This window comes from Accipiter gentilis, chromosome 13, assembly GCF_929443795.1.
Source record: "Accipiter gentilis chromosome 13, bAccGen1.1, whole genome shotgun sequence".
NCBI classification, from domain to species: domain Eukaryota; kingdom Metazoa; phylum Chordata; class Aves; order Accipitriformes; family Accipitridae; genus Astur; species Astur gentilis.
In genome coordinates, this window is record NC_064892.1 from 18,596,365 (window position 1) to 18,610,777 (window position 14,413).

A 14,413-nucleotide genomic window follows, 5' to 3' on the forward strand; every position below is an offset into this window, starting at 1 on the left:
TCTAGTCCCATGCTTAATCCACTACAATGTGTTGCTCCAGAGTGAAGCTTGAGTCATTAGTAGTTAGATATGTGAAATGCATTTTATTGATAGGGAGGCAGGCATTGTGTAATTGCTTGAAGAGCATGACACCAAAGAATGAATTATAAATAACATTATGCATTACTGCTACCCAGTTAGCAGTTTGTACACCTATTTGGCAGCTGTTTCCCCAGTGATTCGTTATTCAGCTTTTTCTGTTTTTTCTTTCTAAATCACCACAAAAGGCAGAGGCAGAGCTGTGTACATTAAGAAATTCAGAGCTGTAGCAAATACTCATCAGTGCGGATTAGATAGCAGAACACTGCCAGAAAAAGCCACAATAAAACTACCTTAGTGAACTGGTACCTTGACTTACTGATAAGAAAGAGTATTGTCCTCTGCTGTCACTTGAGCCAAAATTACTTCTTTTTTCATTATCTAGATCAGATAAGTTTTTATCTTTCCTTTTCCATAAGGCAGTTCCTGTGATTTTGTGGCATACAAACATGCAGCACAATTAAATCTTAATAGCAGTGCTTATACTGATTTACGGAAGAATATTTCCTGAGTGTTTAGATCAATGCATGCAAAAACACAAAGTTGTGTAGGTCACAAGTATGTAAAATGCATGCAAAGGAGGTCACTGTTAAGAGGGGAACACTGGTTAGCAAGGCATAACTGAGTGAGCATGTGAAAACAGGGATCTAAAAAAAAAAAAAAAAAAAGACCCACCACATTTTTTCTGCCATTTTCTTTTTTTCCTGCACAATGGGAAAAGATTGTGCTAGGTTTTCCCCTTTATTAGTTCAATCCTCTTTCACTAGTAGTGACTCCACTGCAACCTCATTCCTCACAGCAAGTTCTTCTTAGGCTGGAGATAAAGAGGAGTGAAAGGAAGTTCCTGGATGATGGATATGGAGGAGTTTTTTGTGCTGAGCTCATGTACCAAGGGGCTGTCATTCTCCATGTGCATGTGACTGAGGACATGAGTATTACTATTTTGGACACATCAAGAGAAGGATAATTGGAGCTTAAAGCCACCACACATATGAAGTTACTGTAGCCAAAATGAAAGGAACTGAAGGCTGAAACAAGGAGTAAAGCAATGCAATGGCTGAGATAGTAGCATGTGATCCTGAGGTTAATCAGAAATAATGATAGTCACAGGTTCCAGAGTCAAACCGAGCACCTTCATCACTATAGCTGTGACAAACAAAAGATGTGTCAGGAATGAAGTTGTGGGTCACGTTTTTCTTTATGTACCCTTCTGGGATATACTGAGTTGCCACAGGATGCAGCAGTGCAAGGGAGTATGAAAACTGAGGCAGGCAGAAAATAAGGAAGAAGACACCAGGGTGGGTCAGAGGAGGCAGCAATGACCAAACCGCTCTTGCCTAGCATGTATTGCTAAGCTCAGGCAGTGTGGAGCACACTGGCAGGTACTTAGGTCAGAGGCTGCCCTAAAAAGTGCTCATCCTAAAGCCTCCCTACAGGATCTGCTGCTGGAAGAAATCTACAGCATTGCAAACACAGCCTGAAAAATGAAATAACCTGGAACTGAACAGAACCTGCCAGCAGGCACAGAAAGAAATACTTGCATTTCTGTATTCATTAGAAGTCAGCAGGAGTCTCAATCTTGTCAAAATATCTCCCTCAATTATTTGTATTAAAAATATGATACTTAACATAGGGTTGGGATACTGCGTGATAAATCAGGGACACACAATGCTGTTAGACAGACAGATAGCTTCACATAGAAGTCACCGGGGTGTTTCTCTTAAGAACTGATGGCCATTGCTATTTCTATGATCAGTTGCTTATCAGGGCCAAAGAGTCAAATCATTTATAAATAAGTTCAGAGGAGGAACTGGAATAATGACCGAAATACCAGTCATAAAAATTTCGAAAGCAGAGTAACAGGATAATGTTGTATAATAAATTATTTGCTGAAAATTATTTAGTCAGCTGAACAGGTTGATGCCCTTTGCACTCAGTATTTCCACTTCTAAACTACTTGCTCTCTGTATCACCACATCATTTCTGAGGTTCTTAGCTACTACTAAAGCATAGTCAAAATAAAATCTGTTTTTCCTCTTGCTTGAGAGGAGCTACCACGTACATGCAGTTCTGTAACAGGCACATCCTTGTCAATATACTGCAGGGTGTAGAGGTACCGCTGTCCTCATACCCTCACAACATATGTGAAATATTGCAGGTACTTGGAACCAAGATGAACCATAATAGCATGGGCACTTGAGACGAGATGCAGATTGCCTGCTTTGGGGGAGGTCTGGTGGAGGTGTTGTGAGGTTATGAAATAGGAGATTGGATCCAGCCGTGTTTCAGAGCACCTACACAAAGCTTCAACACTCCCATGATATAGTCAACACAGAGTTAAATGCTCTCAAGTTCAACGGGCAGAGCAACCAGCTTCCTAGAGCTGGCTCCACTTACCTGCTAGGTATTTGGTTGTCATCTCTGCTCTCTTTGGAGCTTGGGCTTCTGACCTGTAGTTGTTCATTAAAATACAGTTTGGAAAATAAAAAAAGGCTTATGTTCCCAACTTCCCATTGTGAAAAACAAGAGATCAAGTACTTTGTTCTGAGCTTACCTATTTCTGCCTGGTTTAAAACCCAGAGCATGCTGTCCTCTTCCTACCAGCCTTCACTCTGTTTAAAAATGTGACCATCAGTGGCAGCAGTGGTGCAGCCACCCACATCTGGCATAAAACCCTAGTGGTTAGAGCACTGACTCAGGAAGCCAGGTACGTACATTTGCCATTTCTGGAACACAAGGCTATGATGCAAAAGATATCCAGGAGTGGTCCTATAACATCCTTTACCTCTTCTTTTTCCTCCAACACTTGTATTTTGGATTGGGAAGTGACTGTTACGTACCCCATTCATGATGAATCCATGTCATCAGGTGTGTTTTAGCCATTTTCATAGCACAGATAAGGTTCAAGTCCTAGAACCAAGGGTTGGGCATTTCTCCCCATGGTTTCGGGATCAGAGCAGAGGCTGAGTGGGAGGCCACAACCGTTTGGCTTTCAGGCCAAACAGAGAGGAGCGTAGCAAGTTTTAGGTGTCTGTGAGGTTGGTTGGAGGATGTCTGGGTGTCTTTCACTTCAGTGCCTGGATACTGTAGATTCTAACCAGAGTTTTAGTTGTCTGATGAATTTCCCGCTGACAAAAATTCAGCGTGCAAATATTTATCATCCTCACCTATTGCTTAGTTGTTAAAAAGGGACCTTTATGAAAAGAAGTGTACAAAATGTAGAGTCATGACTTCTGGGTAATGTATTGCTATTTGCATCAACTGTAGGAATAAATATTTTTCCAGTAAGACACAGAGATGATTATAAATTAATTGACATGGGAGAGAACGGTCAGTGTTATGGTTTCCAGTTGCCGTTTTTCCAGTGCGTATTGATTTCAGTTGAGGTGTAATGGGGTGGGGGAGATTTTGTCCCAGTGCCCATTGATTAGGTACTGATGCAACTGTGAAGTAAAATCTGTACCTAGAGATACCATGGCACAGGTACCTGGAGAAGGAAGACTCTACATGGAGAATGGGAAAAAAGGGTGGAAAAAACCAGTGTCAGGCTGTGATAGAGCTAGTAACTTAGACTTTGAAAATTCTTTACATCATCTTGTCATCTTGATAGCAGATTTCTGTCATTATCAGAAATTTAACATTTAACAAATGGCAAAATCAAGCAAACAGTAAAGAAGACCAATATTTACTGTACACTTGAAGCAAGGAAATGTGAGAGGTTTGAAAGACGTAGTGCAAAATGTTGGGAGAAAATAGATTATTTGTAGGTTTCCAAGGGCCAATGGAAAGTGCAATTATATAAATCAAGAGAAGCTGCTTTGAAAATTTCCTTTTCACTTTCAACAATTACTACGTCAGCCTGGCCATTTTAATTGAGCATTATAAAGGATCCAAAATGTTTCCAGTGCAAATGTATTCAACTGCTAGTGTGCTAAAACATTTTTATGATTCATGTTGTTATTCTAATATTTTTGCTAGTTTCTTGGGCGTTGGCCCCAGACTAATTTCATGGTACAGTTGAGGTCTAAACCACAGAGAGAGGGACTGAAGGGGATTATTCATGGACTTGGCTTTCCACAGGTTTTTCTTTTTTTTTCTTTTTTTTTTTTTTTTTCCTAACGTGGTGGCACTGTTTCCAAAAGCCAGCTATATGATGCTTCTTGTTTGAGCACATGCAGTAGGTCAGAATTTGTCAGTGAAAAGGAGCATTCCACATAGTCCAAATCCCAACATAGGAGTTTATACAGTTGTATATTGTATATTTGTGTTGTTCAATATTCCAAATAATATTCTAGAAGATTATCTATTTTCCCTGGAGTCTCAGTTTTAAGTAAAAAGCATTAAATAAAGGCTAGATTTTTCAGTGATGTGTTGGGAATAATATGGAGTAATATTACCTAAGCAGCAGAATTCTCGGAGCAGGTGTTCGCTCCAGCCTCTGTTTCCTTTTTGTGCAGTGTCTGCGTGCTCTAGATTCTTGTTAATGTTTTCGTCTTGGTCACTGATTATTTTTTAATAAGAAAATACAATCCACCATGATCCAGAATTACCACTGAGTGACACCTGGGCCCTTAAGCTTTGACTCTGCTCCCATGCAAATTAATGGCAGAGCTCCTAGTGACTTGCTTAGCATTAATTGGGACCTCTACAGAGCAATTTCAGTTTAAGAAGGAGTTTTAAGTGAATAGGAAAATCATAAAGTCCCTTCCACACTGAGGCTATGTGCTTACTTTGCAGTAAGTGTCCCTCAAGCTTGTCTAAGCCCCCTGCAATTGTTTGGGGTAACTTAAAATTCCTAATTGTCTGTGTTCAATTTCCAGAGAGAGCATGTGGGGCTGTGCCAGGTCAGCTGTTAACCCTTTTCGTTTTTTCAACTCCAGGTATGAAGCATTTTATTGTGTATTATATAATGTTCTGTTTTATTGACAAAGTCTAGAAGCAGTGCTTTTCAGCTTTGTTTCCTTCTTTATGTCATGGCTGGGGGATATGCGGGGCTGGGCAAGGTCCGAAGTTGATTTTTTGCTATTGTTTTTTAAATTTTGGGGCTGGGAGGGTGGTGGTGTGCATCATGGGAAAGCTGCAAGGTTTTTTTCCAAATCCCAATGAGTAGAACACGAGAATAGAAAAAAAAATCCTGTCTGATGTTTGATAATGCAGTTTAAAATGTTCAAAATAGTCTACTGAAATTGAATAACAAAGTTAATGAGAATCAACATAGCTCATGTTACATTGGGTCATTGCCAGTTACCACGAAACAGTCGACAAGCAAAGCTGTAAAATGTAGGAAGAGGTCTTTGAAAATGTCTTCTTATCTTTTTTTCAAGGAGGCTAAAATTTTAAAACCTTACTGTGTAATGTGTCTAGTAGATGCCCTGCTTTAGAGTAGAGAGTTTATATACAAATCCAGTGAGGGGGGTGACTGGGAGGTTTCAGTAAGCATTATGATGCTGTAAGGTGCCTCAGGTTCATCTTACTTGCCCAAGTAGAAATGATGTCATATGACATAAGCAATGTACCAACGCTGATAGTGTTCCTGGTTTTGTTGGATTCATTGCTGTTGTTTTCTTGGAGTTTAAAATAGCGTGCAATGAAATGTCCGCTGTCTGTGTCCTTGCTTGCTTGTTTGTCCTCCCCGCTTCTTTTCTTTGTTTTCTGGGCCCCTGTAAAAGTTCTTTTGCAGTCATGTTCATCATGTGACAAGTGTAAACCCATCAACTCACTGCTTTATCAGCTCTTAGTAATCTGTGGGCCCTTCATCTGTGGAATACAGAAGGAAAAACAACATCTACATTCAGTATAAGCAAATAAGTTGCAGAATAAATACAATTTTTCACATTTATAAGTAGATCTAAGCTTCATAATAAGAAGACGGCATGTTTAAGAGCAATTACACTTTCAAATTGCTAATGAGTAGTCAAATAACCAAAATCGTTCCTCAAATCTAGTTGTATCTCCAATTTGCAGTTAATTGCATTACAACTGCTGTATTTATATTAAAAATTTGCAGGATCTTGTTACTCAAACATTATCAGAGTAGCAGTAGCAGCAGCAGCAACTTCTCTGTTAAAGCCCATACAAAGCTTTTAATGTTTCCTTGAGTACAAATATGTAACATTATTAGCAGAATTTGAGAATTTGATGCATTGAGAAAATACGTTTATTTTTTTAAAAATCCTTAGAATTTTCTTTGATCCGATTGAAATCATCAGTGCAACTTCAGAAATTATCCTGAAGAGCCTGCTAGTCTCCCAAAATATTGTATTTCTAAAATAAATTTATATTTTAGATACAATTTTGGATACAGGCAACTTTAGCCAAAATTAGCAATAATATTCTATGTAATCACCAATTACATTTGCTTCTGTTCTACAGGAAGCATTTTCATGAAAGAGGCTTATCTTGTCAGTTTTTTGCCCTTTTTTTTTTTTTATGATGTCAACATTCTGCTCAAAAAATTGGTCATGGATTTATAACGTAGAGTTTACACATACTGTAACAATGAATATGAGATCCTACTAATGAGGCCCCCTGAACAACATGCATGGTTAGATGTAGATGAAGATGGCATAAGTCATTTCACGTACCACTTCTAAACCACTGAAAGTTCGTTGGCTCTGACTGGAGTGAGATGAGACTGAAATGTAATATTTTGATGAGCCAAATAGCTGCTAATAAAACCAGAAACTTGGAAGAGAGATATGGGTTCTTCTATGTCTTTTTAAAATCAAGGACCAAATTGTTCAAGAAAATCACATCTGTCAAACCTCGCTTAGGCCACGTCAACCTATCTGTAGAGTAAAAGGTGGAAATGAGACCAATGAGATGAATATTTAAGTCAGTGTATCATTTGAAAGTATGAATTCTTATGGTGCACCTAAAACTGCTCACACTGCTAGGAGTATTCATCACAGCTGGTCTTGCTTCTTGGAGTACAGAGCTATTGCAGTTCAGGAACAGTAACTGCTTGTCAGAAGCGAATTCTGCTACAGTTAAATACAGCTATGTGAGTGTATGTATTTTTCATTTGAATGAAATTTCATGCATGCCCAGTTTTGGAGGTTTCTTTCAATTTTGTATTACTAAAGTTATCTTTTTCCACCAAATTTCAAGAAGGTTATTCTTCCATAAAATTACATGCCAAATTATGGTATTCTAGTTATGAAAGTACAGAAACATTCTTACATATTTGATTTTCTTCGTAGTGGTGGGGGAACAGAATGGATCACAAAGTCTTAAAGAAACGTTTTTTGTAGGCTACTTTCCCCTTTTTTTATTGGGCCCATGGAATCTACTGAAAGCTGTAAGTTTTACTCAAAACTGATCCCACACAAATGTTCTGCATCTGCTGACCTCCGTGGATGGCCACAGGCTGGGACTGTTGCTCCAGTTCATGCATGTCTAACTGTTCTTTTCCTGTAAAATGCTGAGCATTTTGTCCGTACTGCCTCCCCTGAACCAGAAGTGCCCTCATCCACCATTTCACTGGTGACAAAGTGATATTATGTGTGAGTTTCAGATGTTGGCGGGCACAATGTGCCCCTTCGTCCTTGGTGTCTCGCAAATGGTACTGCTTTTGGTCTTGTATAATTTACCTCTGTTCTTCTTTCTAACACCTCGTTCCACAGGCTCAGCCAGATGGGAGATGTTTGGCAGCTGGACGACCCAGATGCCAAATTCTGGAATATAGCTTTCCTGCATTGGCATGTGGGTTCATGGCTGGCTTCTTGGCTTGCACCTCTGCTAGCTTCTTGGCTAGCTGTCTAGCTGGCAGCTGTAGCACTGCCTCTGGGGCTATGTTAGGGTCAAGCTGCTATAGAGTTGGATGACTTTCCTGATCTGAATTACCCTGCTGGACACCATTTTCACCTTAGTTTGCTTTGAATCTCCACTATTCAAAGACGAATAGTTTGCACTGTTCTGTTTTATTCCTGCCATTTGTAAGACTAACTCGAAGCAGTAGTTCTCATTTGTCACCAGTTCAAAAAGAAAATAAGCATTGCAGAGTACACTGTTTCACTTCTTAAGATTCCCATTCAGTCACTAGGATTGTAAGGCCCAATTCTGTACTTCCAATTCATCTCCAGGACCAAATTGTAACTACAGAACACAGACTTTAAAAAGATACATTTCTTATGTCTAAACTTTGATTGCTTTCAACCATGAGTGAATATAGCCTCTGTCAAACAGAAAAAATACACATTTAGGGAGGCAATCTGGATCATTTTTAAAGAAAAAGGATAAAGAATAATGATGATGATAATAAATAGGACGTTGCTGGTAGTAATTAAGAGTGTGGCCAGAAGAAAATGCTTGATCTTTTCTTTGCCTGATTTGGAATGTCCTCATTACATACTTTAGTTTTACCTCAGGTTTTTGTTGTTGTTTTGGGTGGGTTTTGTTTCATAAATGAGGTAATGAAAAATTAATGCATCTAGGATAGCTAAAGCATTTGAAGTTATTCCCTAATCTACGCCTTTTCCTCCATGCAGCTCAGTGCATAAACCTTACTTTCAGTGGGAAAAACTGCAAAATCAGGAGGTCACTAAGACTTCGGATACTTACAGTAAAGTATGGATTAGTCACACGTGCTATGAAATTTTCATTCCCTCACTCAGCTGTAGTGAGAGTATGTTGTGCTACTCTGGAGGGGAGTGGTATCTGTTACACACTCACAAAACTTTAATGCTTGACTAAAAATCACTTGTGCCTAACTTGACAAACTTCTACCTGTATGTCAAGGTTAAGCATTGCAGGGTGATTGACTTCTGAGGAAAAGCACTTGAATTCCCCATTATAATCACTGGACAGTTGCATGTCTCAGGAGCTACCAAAAAGGAGACGCTACCCATCTGGTTTAGGTGTATATTCCTCTACACTGACTACCTAGGGAACATAAGTGTTTCCATAGGAATACAGCTCAGTTACATTAGATAAGTCATGATGGACTATATAGGGAACCAGTAGGATCTAAAAGCATCTGTTTCACTCAGAGGTAGTCCACATAGCCCTTTCTGGATGATAATGGAGCAGGGATGATTCTTTTGAAAAGCAAGCTGGCAACTGCAACAGCAATATTCACCTTTTGCGGAAAAGCTTCATTAACTAGCTTGTCAAAAAAAAAAGGAGACCTGGGTTTTAGGTTCTCACCACTAACAACACAGGGGTGTTTTAATCATTAGGATCCTTGGCAGAGGCCTTATCAAATGAGATACTTGGGGAGCAGTGGAGTATCTCATCTCCCTTCTTACTGAATATGGGCCATGGTATAGACAGGAGCACAGAAGTCATGGGATGAGGAGAGTGGGGGTAAGAAGAGCCTGAATCCTACCTGAGCATGGACAGGACTGAGGCTGTAGGCTGCATACCCTGAAGCAACATTAGGACAGAAAGAGTTGTGGATTCTGAAATAGAGCTTTCACCATTGCCCTTTTGGAGCTGAGCGTCCAGATTTCCAGTATGGAGCCAGGATGCCCCTTTCCTGCCCAACCTTTTAGCCTTGTGGTTCTTGCATTCCTGGTTGCAGAGCAGCCTTGCTTCCATGAACACTCATGCAGAAGATCCTGAGTCCTTATAGCCAGGTTATTCCTGCGATGGTGGAGATGCCAAATCCACCCTTCTGTCAGAGAAGGACCTACAACCAAAGTCCTTCCTTCCCTGGGAGAATTACCTGACCACAAGGCTACAATACAGCACCTTGCCAGTGCCACTGCCATCAAAACTCTGCCTGCCTTTTGGGGCTTTTTCACAAGACCTAGGCAAAGGTCAGGATGTTGCCCTGTCTGTAGGTGGAAAATGGGCACCTGCCAGAAAGAGGATGTGTGAGCATGTGCCTTGTGGTAGGTACCCAAAGAAGATACAGCTTAACAGCAAAGGACCTCATGAGTTTAGGGACATGCTGGATAGGACTGTTCATGGGACACTGGGTGAGAAGACTTTTGGGTGCCTGCCTTCCGAATCAGAGTTTCAACATGCTGGTTTCCACACTTCTCCATATATTTCACTTTCCAAACTGTATTTTCTCCTTTCAAATAAGCAAGCTTTCAGTGCTTTTTAATGTAGTAGAATTAAAGATGTTATTCCATTATCTAGATAATTCATTTTCTGTGCTTACCTGTTTCTGCCCTTTTGCCTATCAAAGGATGTATCTGGCTATCCTTAGTTTTTACATCTCAGCCACAATTTCTGCCCCATTAAAGAGATTCTTGTCACTTTCTGTATTGCAATGGCTTTGGAAATCATATATAAGGTGAAGCAAATTACCTTCATTTTCTTTTAAAAAGCAGCTATGATTGTTGTCCCTTATGTGTTCTTTTCAAGCAGGGAAACAATGTGTGCTGTTAAAAAAGGAAAATAAACAACTGCAAAGATGTTTTTCCCTTCCCTTGCACCTCCAGTACATTCTGCAAACCAGTTACTGTAATTGTTTTTAAACTTTTTTAAACAGGCATACTGTCAAGAAGTTGTGGTACAACAAGGCCATATAATCTCATAAGGCCAGTGTGACCGCAAGGGATGAAAAAAGATGACAGAGCAAAGAGAAAATCCCATGTTTTGTTTATCAACATCTTCTTTTGCCTAATGGCAGATACTTGGAGAGAGAATCTGTTTACTTCAATGAAAGACTAGCTTAGGGTTTGCTGATTCCTGTGGCAAAAAGATGGCATAGTTCCCAACTTGCAAGCTCTTCAGTGTGTGTGATGAGCTAGAGTCATTTGTGGATTTGTATGTTGCATTTTGACGTGATTAAATGTTTTAAGTCTATTGATTTCATGCTGGGGATTAATGATGCTGAATGAAAGAGCATCAAAGAACAAAACGTGTTTACATGCCCGATTAAAATACCTTAAAAAAGAGTCAGAGTACCTATTATTGGATAGGAATGAGATAAGAGCAGCGTAGGACCAATCATGCATTCTGCATCGAATGGAAAATGAATTAACTTCTTTAGGCATAGAAAGAAGAAGAGCGAAGATTTGATAAGGATTGACTGTACCTTTCTGAATGCTTAACACTTGTGTTTGACTCATTATTTTGGAAGAGGGGATTAAAGAGGTTTCATTATCAGTTGCTGCAGATCTGTTTTACTGAATCAATCAAAGCATGATGCTTAGCTGCTTGGGATTAATGAGACAATCTTTTAACTGGAGAACTTGTTGGTGATGGCATGTTAATAAAGGACAAGACCCAAAGATACTCAGTGCAACTGTGGACATGAGATGCGCTAAAGGTGGTGTTTGCTGCTTTGAATTTGCATAATACTTTTAGATCTGTTTGCCTTAGCATATTAACTAAAAAAAATACCGTTATCCTAAAATGTTCATAGTGCTAATTGGTTTGTATCTGCTCTCTGCAAATGTTCCTAATGGCTGTCTAGATTCATGGGTCATATCTGGATTTGCAGTTAGGTGTCACGTTCTGTTTACCAAGATAATAGTAGATGAAGATGGAAAAGACCTATTTGCTCGTTAAATCCATCCTGTTGAAAGCATGATATAGGCTCTTCCAATAGTATTAAACTGTTAGTACCCCTGATGTTAGCCAGAATGCCAAGGAGAGAATTTATTTATGCTGTATCTGTGGAGAAGGATGCCTTAATGATCAGGTTAACATGTGAAATACTTGATGCACATGAAATACTCCCTACTGAGCTAGGGAGAAGTTTAAACGTGCAATCTAATACAGCTGAGTAAATATCTGACGAGACCAGCTCATGCACACATTTGTTTTTTCTCTGCTGATGCCCTGATCCGGATTAGCATATCTGAGATGAATTCAGCAGTCTGATACACACTACAATTTGTCTCAGAAGGGGTTGAATGATTATCCTGGGTTTGGGGCAGCGGAGGGGTGTTTGACAATGTGAGGTTATTCCCCCCCCACACTTTCACAGCTCAATACAAGACCTGAAGCCCTTGGTTACAGAACAAAGTGTCTGAGCAGTAACCAAGCTTGTGCAAACCCAAGAGAAGAGTAATGACTGTTCCTTGCAAGCTTCCTGCCTCGGTGCAGGTGCAGGAATCAGGAGGGCCTGAATAATTCATAAGGTGCAAATTAGCCCCAGCTTGCTCCCACTGCTTGAATTTTGCTTCTGCTTACCTACCTAGTTGCTAGAAAGAACAGAAATAAAGGAAGCTTGAGAAACTGGGGAGGGCAAGGCAAAAAGTGTTACAGTTTAAAGGCCAGAGTCATAGAGACTGCTGAATACTGGGCATGTTTGAAGGCTTGGTACTTATTGAGGAATTGGCCTGTGCATTGATTATTCATGAAGTATTTTCTCAGGAAGAAGTAAGCTCTGGGGACCCATTCCATTGCTCTCGGAGAAGGAAAAACTTCCTTTTAAGAATTAGGTTTTTCCTGCTTTTATTGTTATTGTTTCTAAAAATTATTGGTTAAAAAAAAAATCTCTTAAAAGCTTATCTAAAGCCTGTTAAGCTATTTGAGACAGTATGCATTTATTGTATCCCTAAACTCAAGGGTCCAGAGAATTGTGACAAGACATTTGGGATGTTAGGATGCTTACTGCTTCGAGTAAATGTGGATTCCAGGATCTTGTATTAAACTAGTTGCATCTGGAAATGCAATGTGTAGTTAGCTTGTATTTTTATCATTTAAAAGGCAGTATTCCTCTCTTTTAAATACTGTTGGTGATGGTTACCTTTTCTATTGGGTTACTTAGCTGCTTTCTACCCAGAAGAATGAAATGAGAGTCAAGTGGTGTTTAATCCTTCTACTGCACAACATTGCAACTCACCCAAATATCAAGTAAGAGGTTTTGCTGAGCACTGTTGTTATGGGAGAAGGGAATTCCTGACATAGATCTTTGAACAGTTCATGTGTTGCTGCGCAATACAGAGAGGAGTTGGTCTGAAAAAGGCAGATTGTTTCTGCCGCGTACCTGAATATCCCTTTGACATCTCTCATATGGGATAGGGAAACACCCAACATTCCCAGCAGGAGCAGGAACAAGGTAGGTAGTTCTCCCTATCAGCAGGTGTTCATATGGAGAAAAACTCCCCTAACGTTTTTGCTGTGCTGAATATGAAAAGAGAAGAACAGAAGGAAAAAAAAGCTTCTTTTCAGTGGTTTTGGGGGTTTTCTGGTTTTTGGTTTGTTTTTTTTTTAACATATACCCCTTCCTTCTCCATTCCCTTCTACCCCACCCCCTCTTGGCTCCCGCATGCAGCAGCTAGATCACGTTGCCATCATCTGTTTTTGTATTTCCCTCATTTGGGTGGCTGGAATAGGAGCTGGCTCTCATTTCTAGCTGATTCTGTCATTTCCGCTAGGCCCCAGCTTGGGCGAGCGCCAAGACCAACAGGTGATCCTTGTAGCTGCAGAACAGCAGGAAGGAGGCTGTGCATGTAGGAGACAGTGCACCAGAGGGGCTGCCTGGCCCCGCTCCATCTTTCTGTATAATTAACGCCCCCTTCCCCAACCCCCCATACCGAGCAGAAAATCTGTGCAGAACAGCTCAGCTGCAGCAGCCGTCATAGGGAAAATGTTAGTAAAGAGTCCTGGAAGAATCTTGGCTGTGGGAGCGCAGAGGTGCGCTCTGTCTTAGAGAGAAATCGTGGTTGGTCCTTTATAGGAACAGGGGCAAAATTGTATTAGCTGCTGAAAAGTAATACACACTCTGTCAACCGTTGCAGGAAAATAAGCATTTCAATAAATTTTGGTGCTGTGCTCACGGGCTTTCTTATTTGTATAGGAACTAGTTTGGAATGAGGTGATAATTCAGTTACGCTTTCCTCTACAAGAAGTAGCTTGCAAAGCCACGTGGAAATTATGTGGGCAGAGAGTTAGCTCTGGTCAGGAAGGGCCATCTCAAGCTGTAGAGCTGGGGGCACCCAGTGCAGGAGCCCTGCAGGCTCTGCATTCACTGGGCATCTGCACCAGAGAGGCATGACTGTGAGGGGCTTTGCAGGGGTAATTTTTAGAACACATGAAAAACTTCCAGGAATCCTCAAGACAGCCTCAAAGAACAATTTTTTTCAGAGGAAACTCTTAAAGGTTTGTTTGGGGTTTTTTTATGAAAACAAAGTTATATTTAGGAGATGACAATGACTTTACAAAACCAATTTCAAAACATATCTCCAAGGCTTAGGTTAACCCCTTGGCATATACCATAATGTGAGATCATGTGTCCCTGGAAACCCTGACTGCATGTTTATATTTGTGAGGCAGGCTGATGTTTTAACATAGATACTTGGTAGCCTTAATCCTCTGCAAAATAGATGATATCTCAAATTCTTTCTGCTCCATACACATGGAAGCCAAATTGCTTCTCCTACCTGTGGAGTCGGTGCTAGTGGTTTGAAAGCTGAAGGTTGTATAT

General features: G+C 40.3%; 1 protein-coding gene across 4 annotated transcripts in view; it reads left to right on the forward strand.

Annotated features, from left to right (window-relative positions):
* Positions 1-14,413, forward strand: part of KLF12 (KLF transcription factor 12) — a 250,959-nt gene that overhangs the window by 178,788 nt on the left and 57,758 nt on the right. For 3 of the 4 annotated variants that reach the window (XM_049815883.1, XM_049815885.1, XM_049815884.1), the window contains exon 6: positions 4,899-4,958. The exons of the other annotated variant lie outside the window; for it this stretch is intronic. In XM_049815883.1, the coding sequence (XP_049671840.1) occupies positions 4,899-4,958 (60 nt within the window). The remainder of the gene's footprint in view (positions 1-4,898; positions 4,959-14,413) is intronic. 4 annotated transcript variants of the gene reach the window in all.